This window comes from Bidens hawaiensis, unplaced genomic scaffold (assembly GCF_021521415.1).
Source record: "Bidens hawaiensis isolate Kalapana, Puna unplaced genomic scaffold, B.hawaiensis_p1.1 tig00002631_1, whole genome shotgun sequence".
Classification (NCBI taxonomy): domain Eukaryota; kingdom Viridiplantae; phylum Streptophyta; class Magnoliopsida; order Asterales; family Asteraceae; genus Bidens; species Bidens hawaiensis.
In genome coordinates this window covers 1611877-1626899 of record NW_027491143.1, presented here as the reverse complement: position 1 = coordinate 1626899, position 15023 = coordinate 1611877, and the positions used below count along the sequence as shown (strand labels likewise).

The window sequence follows — 15023 nt, the reverse complement described above, 5'->3', positions numbered from 1 at the left end:
ATATAATATTAGTGATTATATATAATATTAGTTATATATATACTTTTTTACTATTTCAACTATAAATACCAAAAGTGACATATAAGGCTAAACAATTAGACGTTTAGACATGAATGCCGAGTAACATGTTCCGATGTACAAGGTTTTTTCCCTATAAATTATTGGTTTGTCGACAATGATATTTATTATCTTTTAAACCAACTTATTGATTACAGCCGAGAGAGTAGTTAATAAGAAAAGACACATCCAAAATTTATCACCACCAACTTATTGATTACCGACGCAAAATAAAATTGAATGTCACGTACCGAAGTTTAGTGCATATTTTTAATAAATACAGCTATTTTTACTAAAGAACCGTAAAAACGACGTAAACATACTATCTCAGTAATTGTTGTCGCGTCTTTCAAACACTATATACAAATATATATATATATATATACATATATATATATATATATATATATATATATAAACAATGATATCAGAAATTCACTATTCTTTATTCACCAATCGATCTTGAAGATTACAGCGGAAGACAATAACTCTCCAATACAATAGATCACAAACACAGTGATCTTATCAAACTCTCAACTATCTAACAGATTATCAGTTCATAACACAATGAACCTAACCCTAGAACTCGCTATTGAATACAGAGAGAATATCAGAAATCAAGAAGAGTTTGTTATGAGTGTATGTTAGATTCACAACTCTAACACCCCTTTTATATAGCTTCAATAAACCGAGTTATTATATTAATTATGATAACTCGGCCCTTTAGAAAAGCCCAACAGCATAGCATCCAACAGACCAAAGGCCAACAGAGTCCAGCAGCAAGTCCAGCAGTCCATAATCCAGCTCAAGCTTCCGGTCCAAACCTCCAGTCCAAATATTGACTCATACAAACAATATAAAACTAACATTAGTATATAACACAAGATATTGAATTGTAAAAGGAAAAATATTACATTACCATGTATATTTTCCACACCCCTCCTCAATTCAATAGCCAAAAACATAATGCATATGAAGTAAATTGCACATCTTTGTATGATCACTTATTAACAATCCTTTAGTAAACACATCTGCCACTTGACTTTTTGACTGGATGTTCACAGTTTTTATACATCCACTAGCAATTTTCCCTCTCAAGAAAAATAAATCCAATTCAAAGTGTTTAGTTCTATCATGAAACACAGGGTTAGCTGCAATAGAAATTGCAACAGTACTATCACAAAACAAACTCACAGGTAAGCTTATCTTTATTCCAAGTTCACTTAACAAGTTCATAATCCAAATTATTTCACAGTTAGTAGAGCACATTGCCCTATATTCTGCTTCTGCAGAAGACCTAGACACTACATCTTGCTTTTTACTTTTCCATGAAATCAACGATTTTCCCAAAAAAACACAAAACCCAGTAACAGATTTTCTAAACACTGCGCCCAGTCAGAGTCAGAATAAGCTTTTAACTCTAAAACATTACTTTTACTAAAGAGAATACCTTTTCCAGGTGAACTCTTTAGATATCTAAGCAATCTAATAGCAATTTGCAGATGAGAGTTACATGGTTTGTGCATATATTGACTCAGATAATGCACAGCATAAGCAATATCAGGCCTAATATGAGAAAGATAAATTAACTTGCCAACAAGTTTTTGATAACCTGTAAGATTGACAAGAACATTATCATCCTTTTTTCTCATGTTAGAAATAATAAAATGCTGCTCAATAGGATTGCTCACAGGTTTGCACCCTAACATGCCATACTCTGCAAGCAAATCTAAGCAAAATTTTCTTTGAGACAAGCACAAACCCATATCAGTTTTTACTACTTCAATACCAAGAAAATACTTCAATTCACCAAGATCTTTAATCATGAACTTAGTTTTAAGAAATTCCTTGACCTTTAGAATTTTAACTTGAGAGCTAACAGTTAACACTATGTCATCCACATATACAAGTAGAACTAAAAAAACAGATTCTTTAGACAAAACAAACATAGAGTAATCACACATACTTTGAACAAAACCAAGCTCAAGTAAAACATTCACAAGTTTCTCATTCCACATCCTAGGGGCTTGCTTAAGGCCATATAAAGATTTTTTTAATTTGCAAACCCTAGAATCAGTTTTAGACAAGTATCCTTCTGGTACATCCATATATACATCTTAATGCAAGTCTCCATATAACAAAGCATTATTTATGTCTAACTGACATACAGACCAATTATTTTGAACAGCCAAAGACAAAACACACCTTACAGTTGTAACACCCCGACCAAAGGCGGATTATACATCGGGGCGCCACATATTGCTTCATTACTCGCGACACTATTGGTGTCAATATTTATTAATACACATTTTATCGCGCACGCGCAGCGGGGAAAATAAAGAACATAAATCAAACATAAATCAATATATTATAAATTATAACATTCAAACAACATTAACTTGTCTTGATACATTTTAATTCTAGGTCCAAAAGTAAAAAACGTCCTACGTGTCCACAAGCTCCAAAACAGCTACTGCAAACCTGAACATGTGTTAAAATAAACGTCAAACACTTGCGTGTTGGTGAGAAATCAAGTTTAATAGATAATCATAGATAATCACAGTAAATCTGCGCGCAACACGTGTATGTCTAGAGTTTAACAAGGGTGTAATCAGATTGTGATCAAGCCTAAGATAGTTCATAGATCATAGTTCAATCCATGCTCCCAATTGAGCATAAAAACGAGAAAACATCTGTGCAAGTGTAAACAAAGAAAACCGTAAACGATAGGTCTCCCGTGTTCAACTAATGGTACCAACGGAACTGCGGAATAGGCCGAACAAAGCGGTTAATGATACACACATACAAATAAACAGCCAAGTAAACGTCCTCAACACATGGGATACTGCGCGACTAAAGTTCATAAACAAGTTTAAGACTCAAGTTTTGTATGAACACATGAACATCCCAAAGCATTTAAAATAAAAAGGGATTAGATACGAGATAACTCACATGATAAACGATGCGGTGATAGATAAAGCAAGAACCAACTTTAAACAAGCACAAGTTAACCTATAAATAAGATTATTGTTTTAATGATTTGTTTTAAGTCTTGATTATAAGTTAGCATAATTAATAAGTAAATTATAATATATATTACCGGAAAAGCAGGAAGAACAGGAAGGACGACGGAGGCAGAGAGGAAGACGGCAGAGAGCAAGGAGCAAGAGAACAGGAGAGATTAAGTGTTTGTGTGTGATGTGTTAGGAAAAATAATGCTATTATTTATAGAGAAACCCTAGGGAACACAATCCTAGAAAAGGGGAAAAGATCAAAAAGCAAAAGATATCAAAAGATATGGCAGCTGCAGGGGGCAAGATAAAGCTGACAGGGAACAGTAACAGGCATGGGCGGTTCAGATAAAGGTACTGGTCAAGCATGGCAAAAGCAGATCTCAAAAGATAATGTCAGTCACTTTTTCTACCAACCAATGGGGTTGGTACGCATGCTGCGCCGAAAGTAACTATTCAGACATTAGATAGGTTAGGTCAACAGCTCAGAAGAAAAGGCAACACAAAAGCATACAGGCTGGATAAAACAGAAGATACAAGGGTTAAGCGCGAGAAGGCTGAGTGCGCGAGCGCGAAGGCTGGCACAATAATCCTTAGCGCACTGCGGGAAGAATCACAAATCCTTAGCGTGCTGCGTGAAGAACAAGAATTCTAAGCGCATCGCGGGAAGAACATACATTCTTAGCGCATTGCGGGAAGAACATGCATTCTTAGCGCGCTGCGAGAAGAGTTCTCTTCACGCATCGCAGGAACAAGATGTCTTCACGCAGTCTTCCATGTAAGGAGTCTGGTGCGTGGAGCTGCAGACATCCTTAGGCGGGAAGAACCAAAGGACAAGCAAAGAGGAGGGAAACAAAGCGTAAGGGTGGGACGGCGACAAGAGGGAAAAGAAGGCGGAAAGAGAGAAGGAAGAGGGACGGGACGGCGGAAAGAAAGAGAGAGAGAGGCGGGAAGGAAAATATATATTATTATTAAAAACAAAATACAAGTATAAATATTAAATAATAAAAGAGAGATCGGGTCAGAGAAACGGGTACCTGGGTCGGGTCGGATCGGGGCAGATGTCACAGTCTCCCCTACTTTAAGAAATTTCGTCCCGAAATTTATCTCGAAGTAGGTTGCGCAGAGAACAGGTGCGGGTACTTGATCTTCATTTGATCTTCCCTTTCCCATGTAAACTCGGCTCCGCGCTTGGACTCCCAGCGAACTTTCACGATAGGGATACGACTGCGCTTGGTTTGCTTAACCTCGCGATCCATAATCTCAACAGGCTTCTCAATGAAATGCATGGATTCATCAACTTGAACTTCATCAAGTGGAATGTGAAGGTTCTCGTCAGCTAAACACTTCTTGAGATTGGAAACATGGAACGTTGGATGCACATTACTGAGCGCGAGCGGCAGGTCAAGTCTGTAGGCAACTTTTCCCACACGCGCGAGAATCTTGAATGGACCAACATAACGAGGAGCAAGCTTACCCTTCTTCCCAAAGCGGACAACACCTTTCCAAGGCGACACTTTGAGGAGAACAAGATCACCAACTTGAAATTCGAGAGGCTTTCGCCTACGATCTGCGTAACTCTTCTGTCGGCTTCTGGCAGTCAGCAAATGATCACGGATCTTGGCGATTTTATCGGTTGTCTCTTGAACAAGTTCGGGTCCTGTGATTTGAGTTTCACCCACTTCGCTCCAACAAATTGGGGAGCGGCATTTACGACCGTAAAGTGCTTCAAATGGGGCCATACCGATACTGGAATGATAGCTGTTGTTATAAGAAAACTCGATCAAAGGCAGGTGTGAATCCCAATTACCTCCAAAATCAAGAACACAAGATCGGAGCATGTCCTCAAGAGTTTGAATAGTTCGCTCAGACTGACCGTCAGTCTGAGGATGATATGCCGTACTCATGTCCAAGCGAGTTCCTAGCGCAGATTGGAGAGATTTCCAAAAGCGAGATATAAAACGGCCATCGCGATCGGATATGATGCTCAAAGGAGTACCATGGCGGCAGACGATTTCCTTGACATAAAGCTGCGCGAGATGCTCAACACGGTAGTTTTCACGAATGGGCAGAAAGTGAGCAGATTTAGTCAATCGATCCACTATTACCCAAATGCTATCATGTTTGCTTGCTGTCAAAGGTAACTTGGTAATAAAGTCCATCGCTATACCTTCCCATTTCCACGTAGGAATTTCTGGTTGTTCGAGCAAACCAGATGGGCGTTGGTGTTCAGCTTTCACTTTAGAACAAGTCAGGCATCTAGCTACGAACACAGCAATATCCTTTTTCATGCCAGGCCACCAATAAGTTATGCGCAAATCCTTGTACATCTTATCAGCGCCGGGATGAATAGAATACCGAGATTTGTGCGCTTCACTCAGGATATCAGCGCGAAGATTCTCATCACAAGGGATCCAGATGCGATTGAGATAGCAGAGAATTCCACTCAGATTAGGGACAAAAAGTGCTTCCGCGCCACACGCTAACTCGGCGCGAAGGTTACCATTACTGATGGATGCGCGCTGCGCGTCACGAATACGCGATTCAAGGTTGCTTTGAATCGGCGCGAAGTGAAGCTGGGTGCGCGGCAAGATACAGTTAAGTTGGCAGGGTTTTCGGCTGAGCGCATCGGCTACCACATTAGCCTTACCAGGATGATACCGGATCTTACAATCGTAATCGCTGATGAGTTCGTTCCATCGGCGTTGCCTCATGTTAAGTTCCTTTTGATCAAAGATATGCTGAAGGCTTTTATGGTCAGTGTAAAGGATACACTTAGTACCATAAAGGTAGTGTCTCCAGATCTTCAAGGCAAAAACAACTGCACCAAGCTCGAGGTCGTGAGTTGTATAATTCTTTTCATGAACCTTAAGTTGCCTTGATGCGTAAGCGATAACCTTGCCTCGTTGCATAAGAACACAACCGAGACCTTGGTTGGATGCATCGCAATACACGACAAAATCATCATTACCCTCAGGTAGCGCAAGAACAGGAGCTTCACACAACAAACGCTTGAGCGTTAGAAAGGCTTCTTCTTGCTTCGAGCCCCAAATATACGGTTTACCTTTGTGCGTCAGAGCTGTTAAAGGCAAAGCGATCTTTGAGAAGTTCGAAATGAAACGCCGGTAATAACCAGCTAAGCCCAGAAAGGAACGGATCTCAGAAGGAGAGGATGGCGTAATCCAGTTCTTGATTGCTTCAATCTTGGATGGGTCGACATGAATACCCATCTTGTTTACAACATGACCAAGAAACTGTACTTCATCAGACCAAAATTCACACTTGGAAAGCTTAGCATAGAGTTGCTCGGCTCTAAGCTTTTGCAATACCAATCGGAGATGTTGCTCATGCTCGGTCTTGGTCTTAGAATACACCAGAACATCATCGATAAACACGATCACGAATTTATCCAAGAAAGGCCTACACACCCGATTCATAAGATCCATGAAAACGGCGGGTACGTTGGTTAGACCGAAGGACATGACCAAGAATTCAAAATGGCCATAACGAGTACGAAAAGCAGTCTTCGGAACATCTTCATCGCGGATGCGCAACTGGTGATAGCCAGAGCGGAGATCAATCTTCGAGAAACAAGAGGCACCTTGGAGTTGATCAAAGAGGTCGTCAATACGCGGTAAGGGATACCGGTTTTTAATGGTGAGTTTGTTCAACTCGCGGTAATCAATACACATGCGAAACGATCCATCTTTCTTTTTAACGAACAACACCGGAGCACCCCAGGGCGAAGAGCTAGGGCGAATGAATCCTTTAGCAGTCAACTCTTGAAGTTGGCTGGCCAATTCTTGCATCTCAGCGGGTGCAAGACGGTAAGGAGATCTAGCAACGGGGGAAGCACCAGGGACAAGATCAACACGAAACTCGACTTCACGAGCGGGAGGGATACCAGGAAGATCATCAGGAAAAACTTCAGGAAAATCACGCACAACAGGGATATCGCGAAGCTTCTTTCCTTCATCGGGTTTAACCACATGGGCTAGAAATGCAATACACTTCTTCCGCATGAGTCTTTGGGCTTCGGCGCAAGACATAAGTTTAAGACCACTGGAGGGTTTTTCGCCGTAGATATGAAGGTCACCATTTTCTCGAGGTATGCGAATCAATTTCTTGGCGCAAATAACTTCGGCGCGATTCTTCGAGAGCCAGTCCATACCAATGATAACATCAAAGCTTCCAAGAGGCATAGGGATGAGGTCGATCAGAAAATCGTTTTCGTTAAGGTTAAGCGTGCAATCTTTAATTACCGAGTTTATTAAAACAGTTTCGCCATTAGCCAATTCAACTGAAAAATCTTCTTTTAAGTCATCGCGCGGTCGCGCAAGCTTCTGCTCGAAGGCGCGAGAGATAAAACTTCGATCGGCGCCAGTATCAAAAAGCATAGATGCATAAAATCCGTTAAGCAAAAATGTACCATTAACTACGTCGTTATTCGCTTGCGCTTGGTGCGCGGTTATGTTAAAGGCTCGGCCACGCGTCACTTGGTTCGAAATTTGGTTCACCGGATTCGCTTGAGTAATCTGAACTTGTAGCCTTGGGCACGCGTTCCGGAAATGACTTGGATCACCGCAGTTAAAGCACGATCTGGGTCGTGGGTTTTGGTAAGTTGGCTGTGGGTTCTGCGGGTAAGCTGGTGGTGTTGGCGCAATCGGATTGGAGGGAGGGGTTCTACAGTACTCAACGGAGTGACCTACGCGGCCACATCGGTTACATTGTCGACACGGGACTTGAGGTGGGTGATGAAGTCTACAGGTTGGGCAAAAGGGTTGGTTTCCTGTGTAAGGTTTCTTAGTTGGCGGGGCAGGGAGTGCGGGATTGGTTAAGGCATAGTTGTGGACTGCAGGAGGTGCTGGGTAGGTTGACAGTGGGTTAGGCGCGTAAACTGGGGGTTGATAAATGGGTTGTTGGACAATGGGCGGGTTGGTAAGCGCATAGGCTTGTCTGCGCCTACGTTTCTGGTTATGGTTTGAGGGTTCTGGTTTGGTTTCTGTTGGTTCAGGGACAGTCTTGGTGGGTTTGGTCTTCTCAGTTCCCCGCAGGAACAGGGTTCCTGCTCTGACATGGTTGTCGCTGAGCACAGCGGCCAATTCGATGGCGTCAGAGAGGGTAAATGGGTTTCTGGCCCATACAGAATCTTGAATTTCCATGGGGAGACCCCCAAGGAATTTCTCGATTGCTCGGCGTGAAGGGGTAACAAGGTGAGGGACCAGTAAGCTTAGCTCGTGGAAGCGCGTCGCGTACTCGCGCGCTTCACCGCTGTATTGCTTCAAGTTCCAGAATTCTTCCTCCAGGCGCTTAACTTCGTTGGGAGGGCAGAATTCTCGCGTAAGAATTTCCTTGAATTCCTCCCATGTCATGCTAGAAGCAGCCTCTGCGCCACGCGCATGGGCTACTCCATTCCACCATGTAAGCGCTCTGGATTCCAGGACACTGGAAGCATATAGGGTTCGTCTTTCTGAGGGGCATTGGGTATGGAGGAAAGTGTTTTCAATCTTCTCAAGCCATTGGAGCATCACGGTGGCTCCTTCAAGACCTGTGAACTTCGGAGGGTTACCCGCATTAAAGGACTTAATGTTATAACTGGAGGTATTAGCATTGTTTTGGCTCAAAGCTTGGGCTATTGCGGCGGCCATTTCCTGGGAACGTTGCTGTCTGCGCATGCGCGAGGCTTCTCTTCTCTGAAATCGGCGAGATAGCGGAGGCATTCTATAAAAATTTTAATTTTAGTTAATATCTTGGTTTTAGCGCAAAGTTTTAATCTTATAAAGCTTGGTTTCACGGAGTTAGATACTATCAAAAGTTAAAGTAAAATAAATGATCCTAAATGCAGACTTAATAAAGGTAACAAATTCGAATCAAGAACCGACAATTCACGTATCACCGTGACTTTCCGAGTTCTCAATTTAAAATAGCTAGTAAACGAGTATTGGAGATTGACGATTCATGTATCACCATGACTTTCCAATCTTCAATATAAAATATACAAGAAAATGAGTATTGGAGGTTGACAATTCATGTATCACCATGACTTTTCAAGTCTCCAACCTCAGAACATAATCGTAAATGGAAATTGAAAATCAACTATTCATGTATCACCATGACTTTTCGGATTTTCAACCCCAACAAACGAATATGTAAGTAAAATCAATAAAAATCGAAATTCAACAAAAGTCGAAATATCGCGGAATAAAATCATATACTGCGCAAGCGCGAGCATATTCATAAATAACGAGTAATTAACAATAAGCGCGCAAACATGAGATTTCTCTCATGCGCGAGAAGGGACTCTTAGGTATTCTAGGCCGTTACGTCTAACCACCTATCCTAAAGTCAACGAGCTCTGATACCAATCTGTAACACCCCGACCAAAGGCGGATTATACATCGGGGCGCCACATATTGCTTCATTACTCGCGACACTATTGGTGTCAATATTTATTAATACACATTTTATCGCGCACGCGCAGCGGGGAAAATAAAGAACATAAATCAAACATAAATCAATATATTATAAATTATAACATTCAAACAACATTAACTTGTCTTGATACATTTTAATTCTAGGTCCAAAAGTAAAAAACGTCCTACGTGTCCACAAGCTCCAAAACAGCTACTGCAAACCTGAACATGTGTTAAAATAAACGTCAAACACTTGCGTGTTGGTGAGAAATCAAGTTTAATAGATAATCATAGATAATCACAGTAAATCTGCGCGCAACACGTGTATGTCTAGAGTTTAACAAGGGTGTAATCAGATTGTGATCAAGCCTAAGATAGTTCATAGATCATAGTTCAATCCATGCTCCCAATTGAGCATAAAAACGAGAAAACATCTGTGCAAGTGTAAACAAAGAAAACCGTAAACGATAGGTCTCCCGTGTTCAACTAATGGTACCAACGGAACTGCGGAATAGGCCGAACAAAGCGGTTAATGATACACACATACAAATAAACAGCCAAGTAAACGTCCTCAACACATGGGATACTGCGCGACTAAAGTTCATAAACAAGTTTAAGACTCAAGTTTTGTATGAACACATGAACATCCCAAAGCATTTAAAATAAAAAGGGATTAGATACGAGATAACTCACATGATAAACGATGCGGTGATAGATAAAGCAAGAACCAACTTTAAACAAGCACAAGTTAACCTATAAATAAGATTATTGTTTTAATGATTTGTTTTAAGTCTTGATTATAAGTTAGCATAATTAATAAGTAAATTATAATATATATTACCGGAAAAGCAGGAAGAACAGGAAGGACGACGGAGGCAGAGAGGAAGACGGCAGAGAGCAAGGAGCAAGAGAACAGGAGAGATTAAGTGTTTGTGTGTGATGTGTTAGGAAAAATAATGCTATTATTTATAGAGAAACCCTAGGGAACACAATCCTAGAAAAGGGGAAAAGATCAAAAAGCAAAAGATATCAAAAGATATGGCAGCTGCAGGGGGCAAGATAAAGCTGACAGGGAACAGTAACAGGCATGGGCGGTTCAGATAAAGGTACTGGTCAAGCATGGCAAAAGCAGATCTCAAAAGATAATGTCAGTCACTTTTTCTACCAACCAATGGGGTTGGTACGCATGCTGCGCCGAAAGTAACTATTCAGACATTAGATAGGTTAGGTCAACAGCTCAGAAGAAAAGGCAACACAAAAGCATACAGGCTGGATAAAACAGAAGATACAAGGGTTAAGCGCGAGAAGGCTGAGTGCGCGAGCGCGAAGGCTGGCACAATAATCCTTAGCGCACTGCGGGAAGAATCACAAATCCTTAGCGTGCTGCGTGAAGAACAAGAATTCTAAGCGCATCGCGGGAAGAACATACATTCTTAGCGCATTGCGGGAAGAACATGCATTCTTAGCGCGCTGCGAGAAGAGTTCTCTTCACGCATCGCAGGAACAAGATGTCTTCACGCAGTCTTCCATGTAAGGAGTCTGGTGCGTGGAGCTGCAGACATCCTTAGGCGGGAAGAACCAAAGGACAAGCAAAGAGGAGGGAAACAAAGCGTAAGGGTGGGACGGCGACAAGAGGGAAAAGAAGGCGGAAAGAGAGAAGGAAGAGGGACGGGACGGCGGAAAGAAAGAGAGAGAGAGGCGGGAAGGAAAATATATATTATTATTAAAAACAAAATACAAGTATAAATATTAAATAATAAAAGAGAGATCGGGTCAGAGAAACGGGTACCTGGGTCGGGTCGGATCGGGGCAGATGTCACAACAGTAACCATTTTTACTACATGTGAGAAAGTTTCAAAGAAATCTACACCTTCTTTTTGACTAAAACCTTTTGCCACAAGTCTAGCTTTATATCTTTCTATCTCTCCTGAAGATTTATATTTTATTTTAAAAATCCATTTGCAGCCTATAGTTTTCATATCATGAGGTAAATCTACAAGATCCCAAGTGTCATTTCTATGAAGAGCTTCAAGCTCATTATTCATAGCAATTACCCAATTGGGATCATTAATAGCCTCATGAAAATTCTTAGGCTCACTACTCTTGTTTAACAAAGATGTAAAACACAAATTATTTATAGACAAGTTTGAGTAATTTACAACCCTTTCTAATCCATATTTAACTTTTCCTTCAACCACATAATCATTTAATGTTCTAGGAAAACTTATATTTCTGGTAGACCTTCTAGGAACAATTGGAATGTTTTCACTAACATGAATTCCCTCAGATATATCATATGATTGGTCATTTCCATTCTCACCTTGAACCCTACCAGTCTCAGGTTCACCACCACTAGGTTGCTGATGATTAGCCCTACTCTCAGTGGTTGTAGACCCTGATTCTGGCTGCTCAAACCCATGAGAGGAATCAGTACTTGGATCCTCATCATTGGGTGTTAGATCATTCCTAGACTGTTCAGGTTCTACACCATCATATAAATCAAAAAAGTTTAAATGTGTAATGTTAGGATTAATATTTTTTTCTTGTAAATTCTCATTTTCTTTAAAAGGAAAAACATTTTCATAAAATTTTACATCTCTAGAAAAAAGAAACTGTTTCTTTTCTAAACTCCAGAGTTTGTATCCCTTTTTGTTACTTGAATACCTAACAAAAACACATTTCTCAGCATTGCTGCCAAACTTATCTGTTTTATTTAAGACAATACTAAAACATAGACACCCAAACATTCTAAGATGACCTAAAAAAGGTTTAATCCAAACACACATTCATAAGGTGATTTACCATTCAAAATAGAAGAGGGAGTCCTGTTAATCAAATAAGTCGCAGTCAAAACACATTCAGACCAAAACACTAAAGGAATGCCACTCTGAAATAACAAAGCTCTTGCAACATTCAACAAGTGTCTATGCTTCTAGGGATGGCAATGAAATCGAACCCGATGGGAAAACCCCAAACCCGACATAAATGGGACGGGTAATACCCGACCCATTAGGTTTTGGGACGGGTTTGGGATTAGTTTTAAAATTTTTCGCGGGTTTGGGATTTCTAATATACCCGATTACCCGACCCATTTACCCGATAACATAAACCCATTTACCCGATTATATACCCGATGTACCCGATATAGCTTATTATATTATATATGTACTATATTCCAAATATATTATTTGTTGAAACTTGTTTATGCTAATTATTTAAGATATTTTATCTTTATGGTAACCATCTTTGTAATCGATTAGTTATATTTTGTCAAAACCCTGCGGGTTTTGAGCCGGGTATACCCGACGGGTAGTATTTCAAAACCCGATAGGAAACCTGAAACCTGATGGGAAAACCCGAAACCCGACGGGTAATTACCTGATTAAAACCCGACGGGTTTGGGATGGACTTTAATAACCGGGTATGGGTTTGGGAATACCTAAACCCGACCCACTGCCATCCCTATATGCCTCCTTTCAACAATACCATTTTGTTGAGGAGTATGAACACAAGAAGTTTGATGAATGATACCATTATCAGCACAAAAATTATTCATTTGATTGTTGACAAATTCAGTTCCATTATCACTCCTAAAAACTTTTACAATTTTACCATATTGAGTTTTAATCACGTTTGTAAAATTTTTAATGTGATAAAAGACTTCATTTTTATTTTTCATCATGAATACCTAAATAACCCTTGAGTAATCATCAACAATAGTTAAGAAAAATTTGAAACCTTCTTTACTTTGAATCCTATAAGGACCCCAAACATCAAGATGTACTAATTCTCCTAGATTTTTATAAAGATGATTACTTGAAGGAAAATGTTCTCTATGTTGTTTAGCCTTGTGACAGATTTCACAAGGGGTATCATTCATGGCTTTGTTTAATTTTAAGATTTCCTTCAACACATTTAAAACAATGTCTGAAGGATGTCCTAACCTAGCATGCCATAGATTAACACTACTACCACTATTGTAACACCCCTTATCAGACATTGAAGAACCACCACAAAAGTATAGACCATCAAGTTGTTTACCGGTCACCACATTCTTTGTTAATGAATCCTGAATATAACAATTATTTTCATTAAAGGAAACAGTCAACTTGCTATCTTTTGCTAACTTATGAACTAACATCAGATTAACACAATAATCAGGAACAACAAACACATCACATAATGTAACTTTATCAGTTAACTTTATGTCACCAATTTTAGTTACAATAGCACTTGTTCCATTAGGATGTTTAACCCTTATATTAAGATCAGATACATCAATTTTATTAACCAGATCACAATCAGTCATAACCATATGCTGGTTTGTCCCAGAGTCAACTACCCAACCTGAGCTAACCCCTTTATTAACAATACTATTAAAACTATAAGGACAAAAAATTCCTGACATATTACAACTTTGATCACTTCCACCAGACTTGTCATTCAAAAGACCTAACAGCCTAGTAATCTGATCAGGAGTGAATCCACTAGCTGAAGAACTATTAGCTGAAGAACTATTAGAAGATCCTGGATTATCACTAGCAACAAGATTATTTGTTATCTTTTTTTCTACATTGTTCCTTGGTTTCATCCAGGGAAGATGACCAACAATCTCAAAACATTTCTCAACACTATGACCCATTTTATTACAATGTGTACATTTAACACCTTGATTAGGAGTTCTAACACTGTTCCTCTTATATTCAAATGCTTGATTTGATTTAGAGGCAAATCCAATTCCTTGGGTTTGTCCCTTTAGAGAACCATTGCTAGAATTCCTATGAGACTCTTCCTTAGAGACAATAGCAAAAGCATCCTTAACAGTAGGAAGCTCCTCTTTTAACAACAAAGCAGTTCTAACAGATACATAACTATTATCAAGACCCATAAAAAACTGCATTAATTTGATTAAATGATTAAAGTTGTTAAACTCTTGAGAGGCATCACAAGTACAGGAAGGCAATTGCAAAATTTGATTCAATTGTTTCCACATTATGTTTAACTTGTGATAGTATTCAGTAACTGACTGTTTATTTTGAGTAAACATATTAATCTTTTGATACAGATTCAAAACAACAGACCCATCCACTTTATCATACGTTTCTTTCAAATCTTTTCACACTTCAGTAGCTAATTTAGAGTAAACTTGCCCTAAATACAACTCTTCAGACACAGAATTCAACAACCAAGTAAGGACTACAGAATTGCACCTATCCCATTGTCTAGAAACTTTTGCAAATGATCCATGTTGAAATTGAGTATGTTTTTATGATGGTTGTGGTTAAGAATTTTTAATCGTAAGTTGAATAAAAATACACGAGGGTCTGCGTCATGTTTACTGTAGACGTTGAATGTGTCTATGTCATGTTTCTCGTGACATGGAATCCTTGGACATATAGATGACCCATTTACTAGATAATTCAACTAGGTTTCAATCATTCAATTATAATCTCCTTATCCACGACTTCATCATTGTATGTATATATACAACGAGGATCCAGAGTCCAAACCTTTGCAAAGTTTAACCACTAGGCTTCTTCTT

The 15023-nt window shown here is 39.6% G+C and overlaps 1 protein-coding gene across 1 annotated transcript; it reads right to left on the bottom strand.

Moving 5' to 3' along the window:
• Positions 1-1005: 1005 nt before the first annotated feature.
• Positions 1006-14381, bottom strand: LOC143620654 (uncharacterized). Its single transcript, XM_077092296.1, has 4 exons — positions 13220-14381; positions 11370-11963; positions 1508-1972; positions 1006-1442 (listed from the first exon to the last, which is right to left on the bottom strand). Exons 1-4 carry the CDS (start codon positions 14379-14381, stop codon positions 1006-1008), a joined length of 2658 nt encoding a protein of 885 aa, XP_076948411.1.
• Between the last annotated feature and the right edge of the window lie 642 nt (positions 14382-15023).

Coding starts and splice junctions, on each gene's coding strand:
- LOC143620654 (XM_077092296.1), bottom strand. CDS start 14,381: ATGCAGTTTTTTATGGGTCTTGATAATAGTTATGTATCTGTTAGAACT. Junction 11,964..13,219: donor TAGGATTCAAAGTAAAGAAG/GTTTCAAATTTT, acceptor ATGATGGTGTAG/AACCTGAACAGTCTAGGAAT. Junction 1,443..1,507: donor AAAGAGTTCACCTGGAAAAG/GTATTCTCTTTA, acceptor GACTGGGCGCAG/TGTTTAGAAAATCTGTTACT.